At 28.4% G+C, this 22,243-nt stretch overlaps 1 protein-coding gene across 1 annotated transcript in view; it reads right to left on the minus strand.

The window, feature by feature from the left end:
• Positions 1–21,773, minus strand: part of LOC119671253 (dipeptidyl aminopeptidase-like protein 6) — an 89,151-nt gene extending 67,378 nt beyond the window's left edge. Inside the window, exon 1 of the mRNA XM_038081796.1 lies at positions 21,651–21,773. Coding sequence (XP_037937724.1) covers positions 21,651–21,722 — 72 coding nt within the window. The 5' untranslated portion in view covers positions 21,723–21,773. The remainder of the gene's footprint in view (positions 1–21,650) is intronic.
• Positions 21,774–22,243: the final 470 nt, after the last annotated feature.

Genomic DNA, 22,243 nt, shown 5'->3' on the forward strand with positions numbered 1-22,243 from the left:
TTTGCAAGGTAACACTTTCTGACTAATATTTTTGTCAAAGGGTTTTTTCATCCTTTTCTGCTTTACCCTAATAATTATTTGTTAGTGGTTTTGGGCATACACTATAATTTTGCATAATTTTAAGATTATATTTCAATTTGCTCTCGACTTATTTCTGTAAATTTTTGCTGTTGTAAATTTTGTGCTTAAACAAAAACAAATATGGCTGTACATTTAAAACTTTAAAGATTTTTAAAATTAAAACAAAATTTTATGGCATATGGTAGATTTGATAAAATTATGACTTAAAAGTTAAAGCAATTAGGTTCTTAGAAATTAATATTACTTAAAGTTAGAAGGGTTGGAAAAGGAATGAAGAAACAAAAACTTTAATTAATTTATTGAAACAATAAAATATATGTTGTTGTTTCTTCATTACTGTTCGAACCCTTCTTACTTATAAAAAGTTCTTTTCGTCATAAAACGCGTCACATCGTGTCCAATTAACATTTAAACATAGTATTATTTAGTATTTATAGATATTGCGAATAAATATTAAATAGGAGTCTCATTCAGTAGTATGAACACACTACTGAATTGATATATATATTCTGCTTGAAAAGTACAAGAAATTATTAAATGAAGCACAAAGTATCTAACAAAGTTTTAAAATTTTTGTGTCACCTTAACTTGGTTAACATTGAGTGCATAAAACTAAATATATCAGCGCTTTTCACATTGCACAATACATTTTCACAAGCTGATTAAGGACATTTTTTTTAAATTCCTCAATGAATTTGTTCTTTATGACCTTAATTGAGACTTTTGATGCTTTCTTCGAAGTGGTTATTAAAACTTAGGGAGAAAAAATCTTTCTGGGCCATGTGAGGGGAATATAACATTTGTTGGAACACATTTGCAAGCACTTTGTGCTATCACAGAACACTCAAAAGTATAATTGCATTAACAGCTAGCAGAAATGAATAGAGCGCTATCAAATACTGACTGGTACTATACTATGTCAATGCTATCAACTTACACAAACAAAGTATGCCGATATAAATTTTGAATGTTTTTAATATATGTTGCATACATTGTGGAGTTATTTAAAGAGCGTATAAATTATTAATTAATTAATTCGACTTTATTATGAAATCCTCGTTTTGGAAATAATTTATATATTTCTGCTATTCGTTAATTTAAAAACGAATTTATATTTCAATTACTTTTTTATTTATTAATAACGTATTTATTTTTCAACATCTTTTTATTGTCACCATGCACTGCGCACAATATATTTTCCTTAAATAAAGCCAAGTATTTTGTTATTAGACCTGCATGAGTTTACATATGCAAATTCATATAATAATATCGGCGTATGTTATATTGTAAACTTTAGGGTGCTTTAATATAGGATATACAAATACAAGTTTGCATACATCATATACGTGTAATATTTTCTTAATATTTTGATGACCATATTAGAAGTCATATTGGCGAACCCATCATAACTCTAAGAGATATTCCATACCACTTAAATTTGAGTATTTTTCTAAGTATCTACACTTCAGTATCTTTTCAAGATTCCTCAAGAATTCGGTTTGTTTTTGAAAGTTTACTTTTTTTTCTCACACAACATTTTCTGAACAATTGCTTTGACTTCGCTTCATTTCTTATGTTTATTCTAACTTTTCTTAGTATACTTTTCTCTTTACGCTTTGTTTGCTTTAGCTTTACTTTCTTTTCTTCTATCTTTATTGAACTTGAACAGTTCTTAAGTGGAAAGTCCAATTTAACATTTAAGTGAACATTTTTTTGGTATCTTTTTTGACCATTTTTTCATTATTGCCTTTTTTTATCTATATCTGACCACAAAATTTTTGTATGGCATTTTTCTCAAAGTGTAGATTATTTATCATTTGAATCAAAAATTGTTTGAAAAATGTGAAAAATAGAGTAATTAAAAAGTAATATATCCTTACAGGGTCGAAATTTCGTTAGTGCCTTTATACAATGCTTTAATACTTTAACGCATTCAAGTACAATATTATTAGAATATCTTAAATTATTTAAGGAAACAGATCCTATTTTTGCACTGCTTTTGCAAAATATCTGTTAGTACCGTTGGATTAAATGGTATTAACATAGCTGTTGGTACCGTTGGATTAGATGGTATTATGATAAATAAAATGTCTAAGTGTAGAGGTATTGGTTGATTGGTTGGTTGGTTGCAGTGGCAGGCCAATAAATAACTTCCATGTATTGCCGTAGTTCCTCACAAAGTCTTGTTACAACAAACCTTACACAGTTTTTAACTTTATAAAAGTATGAAAAGTATATGGTTGGTTAGATGGTTACAGTGGCAGGGCATAAGATAAGTTCCATGTACCTCAATCAGTGATTTTTCGTAGTTTTTCTTACACATCTATCGTAGGAACCCCTAAGATAGCAGAGTAAAGATTAAATCCATCGTCTCAAATTTAAATAATTTAATAGGTTTTTCCTCTACACTGATGAACAGACTGATAAACTGTCAAAGAAGCATCTTCTTAAAAACCTATTTCTTCTGGACGCCAAAGCCGAACATTTACAGAGAAAGTATTTTATGGTTTCTTTTTCCTGCGGGTAAGATGTAGAGATATACTCAATAGATATATTCTGATCATAATGAATCTTGACTTTTAAAAGTAATAACGTTTATCTCAAATTTATTTTTCTTGATTTTTTTAATTTTCATAAATCAACAATATATAAGGAAACACAAATTTTAGCTGTACTTGGTACTTTTTGTGAGTATGTATGTAAAATTGTATGAAATCCGTTGCTGTAAAAACCAGAGAATAAGCTCACAACACCAAAGTAGTACTCGTAAAGTAACAATTTCAAGTAAGAAATTATTATATTTTAAACAAATTTTACAAACCCTAATCCCATGTGGTTAATATAAAACGAGATATTTCTAATATAAAAAGAATAAAGCTAAAAGGGTTTGCATTCTACTATTCATTTATACAAGATTTGATAAAGATTTATAAGAGCTAATAAAACTGACAATAAACAGTCAAAAATGCATGCGAAAACTGAAGTTATGGACAGTTAACCGTACGTAGCAGCAATTTATCTAATGGACCTGCTGAGTGTCTGTAGCAGCATCTGTCAATCAGTGATTGAAGCATCTATGGCTGAGAACTTTTGTTTGCGCCAAAGAGCAACAAAAGACAGCAGTGGGAGTATTCGCGTTCTGATGTTTGTATTGTTTTCTGACATGACAGAAATATACAAAACGATAAAAATGTTTTATAACCAAAATTGTCATAATCTTTATACGTAGGCATGTGCTTGTATAAATGAAGATGAGTCTGAATATATGCAAAAGACAGGCGTTACTAGGTAACGAAGTAGCAAAATATCACTTCTACGAATATCCCTTTGCATATGTTTTTTTCTGTGATATTAATTCAAAGCTGAGCACGTTTTTTGGATAAATATTGGCGTATAAAATTTTAAGCAATGAGGACACATATGTTTGCGGCTAATTGAGTAGGTTTTTGATAGCACTTTTAAACGCTTTAAAAAAATTCAACTTTTATAAGAAGATATAAAAAATTCCACGTTCAGTAATGTATTGTGTTTGATAATAATAATAGTAAATATTTTAGTATATATAATAATGAAAAAATATTATTTAGTATAAAGTAAAATTTATTACTTCAGCCATTTAATATATGAAAATAAAAATTGTGAGCATAAAATAGAAAATATTACAGTTTCAACAAAAGTATAGTGCTATAATATTTCATATATTGCGGCATTGCATTTTAGCTGCATTTTAAATTCCTTTCAAAACCAATAAATATATAAATACCTATAAAATTCTTTGTGTAATTTACAAAGTCATATAAATAAAATATTTTAAATTTGCTCATTATAAGCAAGAGTTTATATTGCTATTGATTGCTATGCAACCTTACACTTCAGTTCATAAAAATGTGTAATAAAAATATTTGAAGTTCAATTTCATATTTTAATTGAAAACGTGAGAAAATCAAAATATTTTCTTTACTGTTGCAATTTTATTTTAAAATAAATTTTCCACTTTATTGCGCTTTTCGTCCCACACAATGTATTGGGCGAGTATGTACGCCTTACTATGTTCCGGAAAATATTTTTGTGCATCAATTGCATTGCCATAATTCGTGATTTGATGGCTTTCGTTCTTCTTCTTGTTGTTGTTGTTGGAAATTATGTTCCAAAATAGAATTACACGGAACGGACTTCAAATAGAAAATAATATTTTCAGTAAATACGAGTTACGCTTTTTGTTAGTTTTTGTTATATTTGCTACACAGTTTGTACATAACTGAATGAACATCCAAGTCTTTGCAAAAATCCATATCCACTGAAAATATTTATGCAACTACGAGTACTACGATGTATGAATTTAAAGCTTATGGTGTAGATATCAGTATAATGATAATAATGCCCTGCAATATTTTCATAAATTTATCTATTTGGTCAAATTTCAGATATATACTTTGAAATTTTATCCTTACACATGGCTGCAAGTTACTTATAATATTTCCATACTGCATAACACAGTGACACATAATCAAAAGAAAAACATTTTAACCTTGTTATAATAATACTTCATTCCAAATCTTACAAGTCGTAAATTAATAATAATAATAATAACAGCTTTGTTTCCTGAGACCAAATATTAACTTGACAAGTTTTACTCTACGCTGAAGGCTGTCCACGAATTGTGGCTCAAGTGTATGCTCTTCTGTTGTCAACATTTTTGGAAGACGTGGTTCAAGGAAAATCATGTAAAGCAAGCGGAATAATGTAAATGTGTAAATTTAGTGAAAAATCTGCTTAAAATATTTACAGTTTGTCTCAGTTTTATTTCGTTATTACATATTTTATTATTTTGTTGAAGTGGCAGAGCTACACACTTTTTTAACTTTGTGATGACACTCAAGCAAGAAATGAGAGTACCACTCAAGTTCGTTGGTCTGTAACTTTGGGATAGCTTGGCGGGGATTGTGCAAAACGAAAAATTTCTTATGGTCTTTTTGAAGCCACTTACTTGGCAAAAAGTTCTTAAAAATAATGTAATTATTAGATTAAACATAAAACAAATTAAAACAGTAAAAGTTATGATTTAACAGTGATTGCAGTTTGTGGAAAATGATTACCAAAAGTAAAGTCTGTCTTCTTAATCAAAAATAAAAGCCGGTACTATTAACACACTATTCACAAAACCAAAAGCATAGTATATGCCCGATTATTCACTTTAAACATTTTTTTAAATTGTTTTGAAATGCCATAACTGTTGATGATATGTAGCTCAGCTTAAGTATTTGTTGTTTCACATTCTTTATAAAAGTAATAGGATTGCAGATCTGAGGTCAATTATTGCTTAGTCTGATGAAGTGATAAACAATAACCCAGTCAAGAAGTAGAGGCGGGTTTTAAAAAAAACCTCACAGTTAATAGAGAGTAAAAGTGCTCAAGTGCACTGACTCAACTAGCTACAACATAATATAATATAAAATAACATTGTTGTAGTTCACTACTTTTCGAAACCTCGCTAACAAAATACTATAGTCTCTACTTAGTAAATAGTCACAACCATCATAAGATTAAATTACAATTTATAAATAAAATAAAGAAATCGTCAATCAATCAAAAATTATATGATTTTTTGTGGTTACCGTCAAAGTAACCTATCTCAAGCGATATACAACGCCTAAATCAATCATCCACACATTTATTGTGGGCTGCGGGATTTTAACCTCTTCATCGATTTTTTTTTTAAGACCGCAATCGACTAAAGATTTTTCACTACTTGTTTAAATTGTTGTGATGTATGGCGATCAAAAAGCAGATATGGTAGCAAAAAAGAAACAGGATCGTTGAGAAATATTTCGCTACTTCATAGAATAGAAGAACAAAAAATAAGATCATTATGCTAGGTAAACTTACCCCGTCTACTACATTTCAGACAATTTAAATAAGTTTAAAAAAGATCTAAATTTTATAGTTTTCTTGTGGGAATTTATTTGTTAAAATAATATTCAACTGTTTAATTTTTTATATACTATAAAAAACTGCCCTAAGGGGGAGTCTATGTCATATTCTATGTATCTTATCTTTAGATCCTCAGCAGTAAATAGGGTTTCTATTTTAAAATGTTTTATAAAAAGCTGGCTTAGAGTGGAGCCTGTCTTATTATTATTAAATATAAAGCTATGAATGTACCCCGACCTAAAAGATCTATTGTGCGCCTAAGAACCCAACTAAAACAATTCTATCCTATTTATAAATCTCGTAATTGCTGTGGGTTTAATATTACCTGTTTGATTTGGGACCAAGTTGTCTATGTCTTACTCCAAGTAATCCGATTATGGATCAGTTACGGTAATTAAGTACCATTAGTGAAATAATTTGGTATTATATGCTCCGAATTTTTTGAAATTTCCAATATAGTTCTTTGTTCTTTTGAGATCCTTAAAAAGTGTATCATGTACGTATTTAAAACTTACGGTTTTTATTTGCTTAAATAAGATATTAAATTTACTTCAATATCATATCTTTTTTACTTATTTATCTCATTCTATGAAAAGTTATTTTTATTAAATTTAATATTTCTTTCTAACTAACTCAATTGAATATTCTTTCACAACGCACAGAATATTATCGATACTCATTTCCAAGAACTCTTCACACAAAGACATCCTTTCTAGAGCGGCTCACGAAAATAAGCGAAAATAAGCTTCCTGATTACAGCCTGTGAAGTGCATGAAGCACAAAAAGCAGGCAATTTATTTTAATTGTTCAGTATTGATTCGGCTTTGCAAAGGGAATAAATTAGCAAGTTCTGTGCTTAGTGCTTGACTACGGCGGTAAATACGGGAAAAGTAAGAAATACTTTCTATGAAATACTTTCACTTAATTACCTATTCTATTATGTTAATAACATATAGAGAAACAGTTGGGTGTTTCTGTTAAATTTATTAAATTGCTTGAATAAAAATACCTATTTCGCTTTTATATTTGTTTGCAAATAAATAAATTTAATTTTTCTAAATATTTAACTTAAATAAAAATATATGCGAGTTCTTTATTTACACTTTTTTATTATTTTAATTTGTATTGTTTACATTTATTTAAGTATATAAATAAATTACGCTAAAGTTGAAACACAAACTGAATTGCCATTGTTTATTTAAATAATAAAATTAATTTATTTTGAGTTGCAAAAACTTAAAAATATATTTTCGTATTGTTTTTTTTTATGAAATGCTTTCAAATAAAAAAAAACATCGATAAAAATCTGATATGTGATCTGACATTGTTTATTGGCACTTTTTTGGTTCAAATATTTGCAACAAATAAACAAGTATTTTATTGTTTATTTGAGATAAAATTGTTAACTGTTTCGATGTTTTTAATGTTAGTTTTTCATTTCATAAATATTTCGTAAGCCAAACTGATTGAAATATAAATAATTCCAATTCATGATATGTACATTAAGAATTTAAGCAACGATATCAACTAGAAAACTAGGATTTAGATATGCTTTAATTGATTAGTAAACATTTTTTTGAAACAGGTTCAGTTTTAAACTGAGTTAGTAAATGGATATAACAATTTCAAAATACATAATTTTTTTTTATTTAAAAAAATACAAATAATTTTTAAATATATCTCTAATAAAAAATACATGTTGAATTTTATGCAAAAATATTATATCTCGTTGATTAATAACCTAATAAGGATTTAAGTACGGCATCATCATTATACTATTAACAAAACACGTAAGTTAATTAAGTATAATTTGTATTATTAAGTTAATGTATATCTAATTTATTTGAATTTAACAATACAACGTATAAGGACAGCCATAAGCAAATACTCGTACAGTGTACACACATTCCCTCCAGCTCGCCTTTGTCAACACCTACGTTACATATGGGTGAATATTAAAGATAATTATTCGTTGTTGTCTGGAAATAAGCTCTGTGCTGCTAATTAAAATTACTTATTTAAAATGTGTGATTTTAGCCTTAAGACTACAGATACGAGATACGAGATACGAGATACATGAGCAGGCATTTAAATGTAATTTATCGTTTGTGCATTTTTATTCTTATTATTCTTTAATTGTTTTAAATTGTTCGGTTCGGTTTTTCTTTCTCGCATTAAATACTTTTTTAAATGGTATATACGATCTGGAAAATTCAATTTAATTAAATGCAAAATTAAATGATAATAAGAATTTTATTAAGAACATAAATTAGTTCAATGTCTTCCACAAATTGCAATTTTAATTGTATTTAATTAAATTAAATTGCTTATGGAAGCATAAGATGGAAAAATATTTAATAATAAATTTTAGTAGATACTTTAATTAAATTGAATTGCTAACGATTTCATTATGACATTCATTTCATTTTATTATTTCTTTATTATTTTGAAATTATCTTGAAAGAAAATGAAATAAAATAAAATAATAAATCTTGATGAAGTATTTAATATTGATTAGAAATGAAAGTACGTTTCGTAAATCTTTCGAATGACTTAAAAAATATACTTAAAGTATACTTAATGTAGATAAAAATCTGTTAACAATTTCTGCATCATCTATAAAATACAGAAATAATTAAGCTTTTTGATTATTATAAAAGTTTTTATAGAAAGATATGAACGGATTTTTAATGTAGTCTACAATACAATATAACATAAGAAAATCTGCGAAAATCATAGTACCCTGTGCATTTATTTAGGTTGTTATCATAGACTTTAATAAGTTATTTGATAGCATTAACAGAACCTTTTTTACAGCATATTGGTGAAACAATATATGTCATCGAAAATTATTTTTAAAAATATTGTAGGAGCCCAATCCTCTCCAGAGAGCAGAAACCTAATTAGTAAATAAGAAATAGGCATAAAAAGTTTCCAAAAAGATCAATGGTCCTGTACGCTGTATGAACTTTACAGCGGCATTAACTTACTTAAGCGTAAAATAATTTAGTGGCTTTCCTAATTTGGTCATGTTTTAAAAATATATGAAAATGGTCTAACTAGTAACGTGCTGATATCTGCTGGTGAAAAACACAGAGGATGTCCGCATCTTCAGAGGAAGAACCAGATAACTTATGATATGAGAGCACTCAGTATTACCACCTGAGGACCACAGATCGATTTGCCGGAAGGAGGGTACTCTAAGAACTCAAGGATGACGACCACAACTCGATCTGGCTGAATGCGAGTACTCTAAGAACTCAAGGATGACTGACGTCTGTAAGTATATAGGTAAGAAATGAAGTAGCTACCTGAACAAAATATCATTTTATTACCACAACACAGTATGAATTTTAAATATGCTGAAATAACTGCACAACACAGTAGTGTTGGAAATTTACAAATCATTTTTGGCTATGTTATAATGCTATATAATGTACCATATATGCGCACCCAGATGACTTTAATTATGCACATAATATTTGCCTGCTTATTCGAAACAAACAGATTTAAAATTTAGAAAACTTAGTAGCCATAAATATGAATATATTGCTTGCGTATATCAAGAGATTAATACGGGTAAGTTAAAAGTGATAGTTGACAAATTGAGCTTTATCTACACACCAGTAATTATACTTAATTATGAAAACTTTAAAAGGGTAACTTTATTTTCCAAATTTCCGAAAAGTTTAGAGAATTCTCTTATGCTTGAAGGTGGACTTACAGCTTATAATTCTATCATTTCCCTCCACCCTCCACCCTTTCTCAGTTGCGGGATCAATATTTTTTCGTTGAATTTTTTTCTGCTACGTGTCAAAGCTCACAGTTCTTTCCACTACCGATTCACGTAAGCGATTCATATGTGAACATTAAGAGAAGTCCTTTTACAAAGCACAAACATATTTAATGGTTTCTTGGGTTTTATGGATTAGACAATAATTTATTTTATAATTTACGTTCAGATACAAAAGTATTAGAATGCCATATAATAAATAGTTTTTATAAGTACAATTTGTGATAATATAGTAATTAGTTTTTAAATACATATATGTATATCAATAAACATTTTATACTTGGTTAGTATACATTGCGATTATATGTAATTAAAATATATACAATATACATATTATGTTCATGAAACCTATACTTTAAAATACTTTAATATCAGAATGCGAAATGCCAAAGAAAGTTTTTTTGGTTGTTATAATTAAATTTTAACTTCTCAAAGATATTCTAAAGTCTTTTAGACATTTTTGAATGTCCTTTTTGTACCTACAGTAGAATAGTTAAACCACCCACTTTTCTGTGTTTGTTAATTTTGCCTTCGTAATTTTTTTTTGTCTTACAGCAAAACACGAAAGGAAGAAAAAGAAAATTCTTATGAAAAGTGTGTTAATGTTAAACTTAAGCACATAATTGTATACCTAAAAGGTATTCAAATTAAGTCAAAGGTCAACATAATTAAAACAAAAGTGCGACCCCAAAAATAAACATTTAAATTTTTGTTTAAATCTTAACTAAAATAAATTTAAATATACCACATTTAAATGTGCTAAGATTTTTACTAACAAAAAAACTAAAATAATTATTAAAACATGCAAAGGCGCCTAAAAGTTGACTTTGCGTGGTGTTATGCAATTTATTAATGTTGTTGATAGTGGATTCCGACTTCCGCAGAACGTACAAGGAAGGCACGTGCAAATTTATTCAAGGCGTTGTTGTCCAAAAATAGTGGCACTTTTATAGCAGGAAATGACCAAAATTTTGAAAACTAGATTTTGTGTATTAATAAGAAATAAAATTACAAAAAAGAAATGTTTTTTTAACATTTTTTCTGTACTTAATCGGTCATTAACATAACAGTGTGTCAGAAGGAAATAGCCGAAAGCAAGGTATGATGTTTGATCTAAACGTTAACTTGAACACTTAGCAGTGAAAATGGGTGTAGTTGGCTGTATATAACTGCTAATAGCTTATAGTATAGCCCCTATTTCTAACCTTGTATTACTCGAGAGCATTTTTATTGATTCAGTTTTTGCGCCATATTTTCCTTAATTTTTTTTTTTGCGCTTTCATTCCTTTTGATTTATAAAGTGATTTACGTGACGCCACAGAATTTTAATAAAGTTAAACGTCGCCTCCTCTTCATAATGAATTATTTTTTCCTTTTCTGCATAAATTATATGTGCTTAATTCGTACTGATTTTGAGTACTTAAGCACTTCTCCTGGTCGCATTTAATAACATGAAACACATTTATGTTATATTAACACAAGCTCTACTCACATTATTTGGTGTTATTAATTGAAAGTATAATCTCATAATAAATTAAATCAAATTATTTTGTGGGATTTGCATATAAGTGCAATTTACACTTCTTCCGTTTTACTCAATTACTGCTGTCATTAGCCATACATTTAATAGGAGAATTCTGAAATAATATTTAAGTGTTTGATAAGTGCTGGCGCATTCTGTACTAATGATCATTTGAAATATTAGAAATCTCAATTAATTTAATTAAATGAAATAAAATGATAGTTCTACTGAAATTAATTGCGAGAAATAATCGTAGAAAAACTGCAATTAGGATTTCAAAATGAAACTCAAAACGAAATAAATTTTGTTTATAGTTATAATAAATAATAAATATTTTATTTGATAAATATTTTGATAATGGGTTTTCAAATATATAGTTTTTGCAATAATAATATTGAATAAATTTAAAAAAATGCTCTTTTTATTTAATTAAGTTCATATGCCAGCTTAAGAGCTATAACTTAAAGCTTCGTAATAATAGATATCAACTGACCACACTTACAGCTCCTTGGGGGTTTTCAAATTTTCCAAAATATTTCTTAGAAAACATGGGTTTGATCTTTTACGTTTTTAATTACAATAAAGATAGGTTTCCATCCGAAAATACAACACTAACCATCTACACTGACTGTTCTGTATAAGCAATTTTACTGTCGATTTTCTGATGAAATGATAAACAATAATCTAGTCAAGGTGTAAAGAGGGGGTTTGAAAACACCTCGAGTTAAAAAAGAGTATAAGTGCTTAAGTGCACTAGCTCGAAACAGCATCAACATAATATACAAGTTTACATAACTTATTTCATAGTTTAACGACAACATTTTCCGTCACCAAAACTTTCCGGTTAAGCAGACGCGATATAAGAGAAGTTATGCTGTTTTATACTTTATAAATGAAATTTTGTGTTATAGGAATGCAATACTTTAGTACCTTACTCCTTTCGTAAGAAAAATAAAGAAAGTAGTGCTCTAATAAAGTAGAACTAAGATTGTTTAAATTATCGTTAGGTACAAAATTTATATAACGAGGGAAAATTGAAATTTAGAATAATTGTAAATTATCCTAGCTACTTTACAATACTCAATATTTCCTAGATCCTTGACTTCTCTTTTGGAATTCCGATTGACAATAACTCATAAAGCAAGTTTTACTCTCTAAAAATAGATCAATTATAGAAATAATTTTTATTAAAAATAAGAACCTTACTTATTAAATGTCTAACTCACTTAATTTCTTGCCAAAGTAATAACAATAGTTAAAATATCCTTACTACTTACACCTAAATAGTTTCCAACAACTAAAAACATTTAAATTAATTTTCCTTTATACCACATAATAGCTTCTAACTTAACCTAATTATTACTTTGTTGGATTATAATTTACATAGAAAGGCTTTAGTTAATAAATAGCACTCATTTCTCTGTAAAGTTTACATAAAATTAGTAACATACAGGACGAAATTGAGTAAGTTTTGTTTGCAAAATTTTGTATTGAGATTCTTCTTGAGAGTGCATATTAAAGGGAAAGTTTTCTTCTGCTCCCTGCATCGCACAATGCAGTTGTGGCTAATTAGCTGCGAGTACAAACTATGCTATTTCGAGTAGATACACACATGAGTAATTTTTATCTATACAGGGTACAACAGTTCTATTGGTAACATGTTAAAGATTAGTAAAAAATTATAGAAAAGACGAGTGGTTTTCAGTATATTTCAAATTTTTTAATATTAACAATAATAATATATTAAAGATGTAGATGCTTGTTTCATACAGAATTTTTGAGATGCTATGGAAATAGCTAAAATATACGTATACATTAAAGTTTATATATATTAAAGTATGATACTTCTTTTAAATAACACTAATCATATGCAAAATAAAAATAAAAGTAAGTAAAAGTGCCATCTAAAAGCACAAAAATTTCTTAACCATGTAAGTGTTCCTTATTGGACACTTAAAGCTCACTTTAATGTCAAGTCGGTTCCTAAGTGTGCATTGTGAAACTATGTCTATGAATATCATAACCGGAAAAAAACAAGCATATCGAGCAAAAGTGCTAGCTAATAGTACCAAAAATCGAAACACTTTCAATAATTATAACAATAAAAAAACAGTTTTATTTTCAATAATTTTTCAAAACTGAAAAAACACCTTCATTGGATTCGAATAGCAAAAAAAGGACAAGGACAAAAATTTATTTAATTTATTCAAATTTGGCTAACCATATAACGCTGTTTCGAGTATAATATTTTTAAATAGTTTCGCGTCACTCTAGGCAAGAAAATATTAACATTTAAACCTTTATTTTTCTAAATGTTAAAATGATATTTTTGCTTAATTCAATGAAATCACTCTGTAATTTTCAAGTTATCTCAAGTACGTGCCAACAAATTTACTTTTCTTTGTAATTATCCAACCACTCTTTGGGATTTACACAAATTTGGATGAACATGAAGCAACTACCAAAATGTAGTTTTTTTCCTGACTACACGTGTGTGCTGTCCAAGGGTTTAGTAAATCCAAAGCATTACATGCACTAATGTGTGTCCAGTGGAAAGGATATTACATGTGCTGGTAGTTTATTACACCCCAGTTTACTTTTATCGTTGTTGCATGATTTTTTGGCGTATCAAAAATTATAGCACATAAAAAATATGTTTTTGATAAATTACACAACACATACACAACAGCATTAAGAATATTTAATTAAGCCAGAAAAATGGCTGCACAAATGCAAATGTACACCGTAAATATACATAGTTGCTTTATTATTGGTTTTAAAACGGATTAAATTTTATGCTGCAATTGACATGAATTAATGACCTGCCGTTGAAATGCAACTGAGAGCAATAAATCTTATTCGTACCTTGGAAGTGATTTTATAAAATTATCACGTGGTTAAGGTTGCCACAATCGACAATCATTGCATCCCTGTAGCAACTCATTGCCACACTAATATGTTGCAATATCAAAATATTTGCAACATATTCCTATAAATGCATATTTGCTTAAGCTTATGTAATGCACATCCGCAGGACGAAAGGAGAGTAAAAAAAAGTACTTTGGCACAATTTGATTGAACAGTTTACATATCATTTATTTTGTGATCGATCTGTTTGACGTTATTACTGGTTGTTTACATACACAACCAATACAACCATACCATTTTCAGATATAATATTACTGTGTCGATATTGTACTGAATTGTATCCTTTGGTTTAAGTTTACGTTCAAGTGAAATATGTGAATTTTATAAAAAAATTTTAAAAATACTTTACTTACTTAAAATTCTTACAACTCTTTAATGCAGTATAAATTGTAAATTCAAATTCGGGAGTAAATGTGCATTTTTTAATTTAAATCTTTTTATTCACATACTTCGACATTGTATATCAGGTGTACTGTGAAAGACATTAAAATTACTTCATTTCATGATACTACGATCCTCAATTGTGTTTCATTAAATTATACTTCGGTATTGTAATTATCTGTGTTTCTTACAACATCCATTCTGAAGTAATATTAATTAATTTTAACAGATTCAGTGACTTAATGTGAAGTTAATTTATGACATTAACGAAGGAAAAACATAATACATAGTGGCATAGTCAATAAAAAATTACGTGGAGTTGGTCAAGCAATCACAGTTGTATATGAACTTAATTACAAACTTAAAGTAATACAATCCATTGGATTAATTGCAATTGGTGACTGTTTATGACCCTACCTACCACAAACTATCACGATTATTTTAGTGCAACAAACTTAAAATAACTTCAAATTGATTATTACATTATACAATAACTCTAATAAAACTCAATTAAATAAACTCCGAAACTGTTAGCGAGGCTATATTTCAGGAATCTACCACATATAGTCGCATCAAAAAGCAGATTAACAGCTTATATTAGTAAAAAAAGTTTTTTCAAAAAATCATAGAGAAATTAAATGAGAATTGATAAGTTAATGACATGGCTCAAACAATGTCAGTTCTGAAAAAATGGGATAGATCATAATACTCGGAGCTTTAGGCAGGCTAAAGTAAATGATAAGGGTTCGTATACAGAATGGGTGGAGAGATTTATGTTCCTTAGATATCGATGGGCTGTTCATCTTGTGCCTATGTATGAAAGGAATCTGTTCCAAAAACCCTTTGTAACATATACTTGAAAGCTTTAACTTGTATAACTTGTTTATAACTTATTCAACTTGCAACTTGTATATACTTGGAAGCTTTGTAATTTTACTGGAGTATATCTTGAAATGTACTGTTAAAAAAAAATACAAATAATATATAAAACATGTGTATTTTGTTATGTAAAAAAATATAAAATTTCTATAAATACAGCAATGTACTATTATCTTTTTTAATAATTATAATAAATAACGCAATTATGGTTTAAAACAACTAAAAAGCTGAAATTCTTTTATATTATTTTCAGGAATTTTCATTTTATTTTGGTTTTACTTGATTCCATATATTTCATGTCTTCATTTTACTTGAAGAATTTAAAAATTATGTAAAGAAAGCGTAACCAACTAAGGTGTATGTAAATGTTTGAGATAATAATCATTTTTAAGTTAAGTAATTCTTATAGAAAAACGAAATGGGCAAAAGGTTTTTTGCTAAAAAAACATTTTCCCAATGTTCAATTTTTTATTAAATCAAGTTTAAGAAGGCATTGACATGACAGCAAACCAGCTTAAGCATTTCAATAGGTAAACGTACGTGCCAATGTGTAATCAACTGATATAAATGCATTTGCAACATGAATTCAATTTTCAATAACACCTCAGGTGTGTTTAAAAAGGATAATAGTTAAGAAATTTTAGTTTAGCATAGTAGTTTAGTATAGTTTAAAATATATAAAATTTTTTTAAATATTAAATAAGAATGTGAATTTTTTATTCTTTCAAATATGCTCACTAAATATTTATTTGATAAAAATCCAATATCTTTTTAATAAATTTCAATCTGTATAATATATAATGTACTCACTAAATATTAATTTGATAAAAATGCAATATTTTTTAATAAATTTCAAACAAATCTTTTACTTTAAAAAATTTAAATCTGAAGCAATTTTATTTTTAATTTCGCTTTTTACATTTTGCTCAATTTATACCACGAATAGCTCTACAAAATTTAGCTCATTTCAGTTCAAAATGTAAATACGTACGTAGATATGTATGTTAACAAAGAAAGCAAATTGGTATCTAGTAAATTGCTTCAATTTCGCAAGATTCTTATTTGAAGTTTTTACATTTCATTTATCACAAATAATCTTAAACACATTCTTTTCTCACAAAAGGTACAAATTGAATGCCAAGAGGGGAAGGTGATAAAAAGCAGCACAATGTAAAATATATTCAATGATTTATTCTTATCAGATCAGATTGGTTTTGTAACAAAGAAAAAATATTTAAAAAGAAAATAAAAGTTTTACTTAAGCTAAGCAATTTTAAAAAAAAATTTAGTTGAGCTAATTTTTTACAATGTATTTACCACACAAAAGTTTGTGTGCGAACTGATACGATACTTGTTAAAATGTCACTCATACGCAGTGTGGTACTCGATTACTTTGCAGATTTTTTAATAAAGTGGCATGTGCAAATATGTTTAATTTATTTATGTATTTATACATGTAAATAATTAGAATGTTTATTTAATCAGTAAAGTTCACAACTAACTTATAAATACAGATATGTATTGCATAATTAAATAAATAAATTTAACATCGTAATGTTGTCAAAAAAATTGAGTGTAATGTGAAACCCTAAAGCAAATTAATATTAACATGATTAGTAACAATTTAGTTTAGTATATGTAGAATAGGTTAAGTTAGGTTATACCAACGATCTCAATAGTTAAAACCACATAGAACCTTTGACAAGGCTTGTAATTCTATTCAGAGAAAGAAGCTGGACAAAAGCAAAGCAACTGGGAGGCACCTTCATCGTCTCTACCATAATTGCAGCAGGTATGGTGGAAAGGGGGATTTAGTCTGCTAGCATGATTATCTAATATACTGTGACCTGTAAGTCAACCTACTACAAGACTAATATTTCTACGAGGCATCTCAGTGAGATAGCTTGATTTTTTTTTGTTTATATAGTTGAGTTTTCCCATCTTTTATTAAAAAAATTTGGCACAAGAAGAATTCAGTGGCAGTTTGCATGATATCAGCGATATACCTAGATTGTTTAGGTGTTCCGAGTGGTTTCTTGAAGCACCTCGTCTGGCTAGCTCGTCTGCTTTGCTAATACGGAAAATATCTCTATGACCGGGAACTCAGATTAGAGAAATATTGAACTGCGTCGACATCTCATATCGAGATGTGTAGCATGCAAAGGCTGTACTAGATATAAATTGGACTGAACTCAAGAAGTTTAAAGCAGTTTCACTATCCGATAGTATGTATATATTCGTTTGAAGTATATTATCTACTTCTAGACATGCTTAAGCTTTCGTTATGGCAGTCACACTACAGTGATCTGGAAACGTATAATAAGAGAATATATTCAGCCCTACTGAGAAAATTTCACTTCCTCCGCCACTCCTAGTTTTTGAGCCGTTGGTGAAAATGGCTAGACATTTACCCATGAGGGGTCCCCTGACAACCAAACATCTCTGAATGGGAATTTAATAATGAATATGTAGAGTAAGAAGAGAATATATAGTTGGACACCATTATGAAAATAATTTAAAATAATTATTAGGAAAGGTTTCATTTAATTTTTATTGATCGTTTCATTAAATTTAAAACATGCACGTTTTATGAAATATTTACACATTAACAGTACACAATTTTTACATTGTGAAAATATTGGACATATCAAGAAAAATCAAAAAGAAATTATTAATTATGCTGAAAAAACTTTCCTCTAACATATATAAAAGAAGTTTATTGGTTTTTTCTTTATCCCGCACTTTGACCTAATAAATTTACTATAAACTATAGGAATACATTTACCTTAAAAGCAACAAAATTTAACAGACCATTCAACAAAATACGTTGTTAACAACTACTTAAACTTAACATAAATAAAGTTTGCAAAATTTATGAACTGTTTAATTTTACCCGAATGTATTATTAAAAATCCATGGTACAGATCAAGAAAAGTTAAGTAAGTTCTTGAACCACGAAACAAGACTAATAAACGAAGAAATGTTTATTTAATAATCATCATAAAAACTTAACAGAACTTCCACGAGAGTAGCGAGCGAAATTTAATGAACCCCAAAAAATTGTTCAAAGAGCAGCAAAATACAATACACCAACTACAACGTGAAGCAGAAAAACAGAAACAGAATATCCTGTCAGCCATTGAAAGCTGTAAAAAATGGTAAAGGACACTTATACACTTGGACACTTGGACCCTGTAGTGAAATATTAACTTTATACAGTGTGCTTGTTACAAAACTGTGATAGGCACAATAAAAAGTGAAAGTAGCCGGAATTTTATTTTGACCTTTTCGTAGTTATGCTTCTACAGTAAAGGATTGCAATGCACCGTACAAATTTTATGGTATAAATATTCTTTCTGATATTTCCTTTTTTTTTGAATTTTTGTTACTTTTTATTTTTGTAACTCATTTATGCAGGCCCATTTTTGTAAGTAAAACAAAGTAAAGAGTCATCTTTTTTTACGCTACCAGTCAGTAAGTAAGTGGGTTTAAGTGCGAGCATCATGAATTTACAAAAATATTGTGATGGAGATGTCCTTTGACTTAACAGTTTTTCAATTAAAAGTTTTGCTATTAACATTTTTTTTTATTTCTTCTGTTTTGTTTATATATTTTTCATATACTTTAACTTTTAACTAGATTTTTTTATCAGTTTTTGGTTTGTTGATATAGCTGAATTGAATCCTAAATGTTCGTTTTTATACATGTTAATTGAATTTTTAAGTTGTGGTTATATCAAAGGAAAACTGCAATTTCATTACGAGTTTCGTTTATTTTTATATGTTTTAACTTATTTAATTTCTCTTCTTTTCTGGCTAGTAGCAAGTTAGGCAAATAATTTTGTTCGTTTACTCATTTAATAAAATTAAATAATAAATTTACTCATTTAATAAAAGTTGAAACCTATGAGACGAATTAGTTGCTTTTTATTTTTTACAACAATGAAACATATTTTAATTATTCTTTTCTCATATATATATCTCTGCATTGATAGGTTAACACTGCATATTTATAAGATCCAACATAACAGAGTCTAACAAGCTTTAACGAAAGCCGCTACCAAACGCAAATTATCTTTACGATATGGGATAGCACTCAAGCCTTATAGCAAAAGAGAGGAAAGTGAGGGACATGCCAGAAGAGGTTATTATGATAATGAAAAACGGGTTAAAAAGCAGGAGCATCATTAATGTCTGATAAGAGAAAACGTTTGTGAAGTACATACATTACAGGGTTCATTATTATATCCAATTTTTTACAATTTACGCACTGCAAACTTCTTAAAAAAAGGAAAACAATATCATGGTTTTATTTGCCAAGAAAAAACAAAGTAATTTTCATTACTAGAAGAAATGTTCTATTCGTGATAGTCATTATATTATACAATTGCATGTATTCACAGAAAGCTAATATCACTGATCTGTAGAGGTTCTTAAATCAGATTACCTAGACTATATCGTGCTAACTACATAAGCAATCCATCATAAATTTGGAAGAAGAATGTGCATTGAAATGGCACAAAAGCGCTTATTTGACGTTAGACTAATAATTTAATAGAGATTCATCAATTGAGCTGATTTACTTACTATTTCTATAAGAAAAAAGAAAATCTTTGGCTAAATAACTACTCGTTGAGATTAATTATTTCAGTAATAATGAAGACGTTAAATAGGTAGCTTCGGTAATCCAATGAAAGCATTTTATTATACCATTCGTCTTAATCACACAAAGAATTCTCATTTTGTTTTAGAAGGCAATGTATTCTTTACTTTCCTTAAAACTGTTTTACAAAAACAGTAGGTGACCAATAGGCATTTTAAAGTGTTTAGTGGAAAGAATGTTTATAATAAAGATAAAGAAATACCCACTATATAACTTATTGCTTTGATTAGATCAGTTTTATTATATAAAGGTGTGACATATTTACTTCAGTTAACATCATGCACATATAAAAAAAAGTTTTCTACAAGACGTAATAGTCTCTGAGTCAGCATATAGTTAAAATTAGAAGGAAATAGTAAATTATGTGGGTATGGCAGCGAATATTCGTATTTACCAGAATTTCGTGTAGGGTAAATTAGATAAAAATTAGGTCAATTAGGTATTACCAATGTGAAGATGTTTAAGATTAATTATTATTATCTTATAAGATGTTTAATTAATAAATAAATTAATTAAAAAACTTTTAATAGAAAAACAATAAATAAGTGCAGTGCAAAAAATCCTTATAAAATTTTAATTCACTTTATCCCAATTTACTCAAACTCGCACACGACCTCAATAAAATCTGCAGCATAAGCCATATTCAAAATAAAATTTCTTTTTATACTAATTTATAATTCTCACTTACTGTACTTTACTATACTTTACTAAATTTCATTGCTATTAAATAATCTGTTGCATACTTCAAATTGATTAAGCTAATAAATTTTTATTAATTCGCCTGTCACTTTCACTTCATATATACTTAATTGAAAATAAACAAAAAAAAAGTTATAAAAATTTTATAAACAATATTACGACAGATAAATACTTTTGGTTTCGCTTTAATTAATTTGTTTTCGATTTTATATCACCAAAACGATATCTAACTAAAACGCTAATAAACTTTATAACATTTTTGTGGAAAAATTAATTTTATGAATTTTTGTTAATCATATAACACAGAATTTTATTGTACTGAAATCATAAAGATTTTTATAGCAATTTAAGTGTCGACATAAGACTGTACGCTTAACAGGGTGTTAAATTAGACGCACGCGGTGCTGCTGCATGCATGCGTGCCAAGGCAGCAGCTGGTGTTTCCTCAAAGAACAGCGCTGCCGGAGCATTTGTTGGGTAATGAAAAAGCTATTTAACACTGTATGAATGAATTAATGCGCATAATGAAACGGAGCTCATTATGCGCATAAAATTTAAATAATATAATAAAAATAAAATCAAGAAAATACACTTCCAAAGCAGGCTGTGTATCCTGTGTATACTGTGTGGACAGGACAATGAAAAAACCCTACATAAAAATTCAAATTGACAAAACATTGCTTAGTATGCTTTTTTGTTGTTGTTTTATGCTCTGCTAAGAAAATAACTTTCAACTCGGTTAAATTGTTTGAAATTTTATTACTTTAAAATTACCTCCATTTGGGAGCCTTTCTTGCCCATAGACCCACCACCGCCCGTATGACCACCACTTTGTGCAGCATTCATTTTGTTGGATGTGTTGTGTGGCTACTTTATTTTCACACTTTAATACTTTCTGTTTTTACTTTGAGCTCTTCTTATATTGTTTTTATATATCTTTTTATTTTTGTTTTTGTTTTTCTCTTTGGTTTTGTTTTTGTGTTTGTGTTTGTTTTTGTTTTTGTTTTTGTTTTTGTTCTTATTATTAAAGTTGTCGTCAACTGAACGCTGAACACGTACCACCGTACACACAACGTGGCTGATATGATGAGTAGCGCTTTTACGTTCCGACGATTTGTTTACTGTGCTGCACAGATGCTCTGCAGCACACTTTATTACTGTAACGTTGGCAGCGTTAGCAGAGCTCAGAGGTTAGTTTGTGTGTGTAGTTTACAGCACAGTAACAGCACACTCTACTTACAGTGCTATGTTGTGTTGTGTTCCAGTTACACGGTTTAAGTGGTTTGGGTAAATTAAAATGGACAATTGGGCGCACTTTCCGGAGTTGAACTTTTAGTTTGGTTGCTAGGAATGGCCAACTGGAACCT

This window comes from Teleopsis dalmanni, chromosome 1 (assembly GCF_002237135.1).
Source record: "Teleopsis dalmanni isolate 2A chromosome 1, ASM223713v2, whole genome shotgun sequence".
Taxonomy (NCBI): domain Eukaryota; kingdom Metazoa; phylum Arthropoda; class Insecta; order Diptera; family Diopsidae; genus Teleopsis; species Teleopsis dalmanni.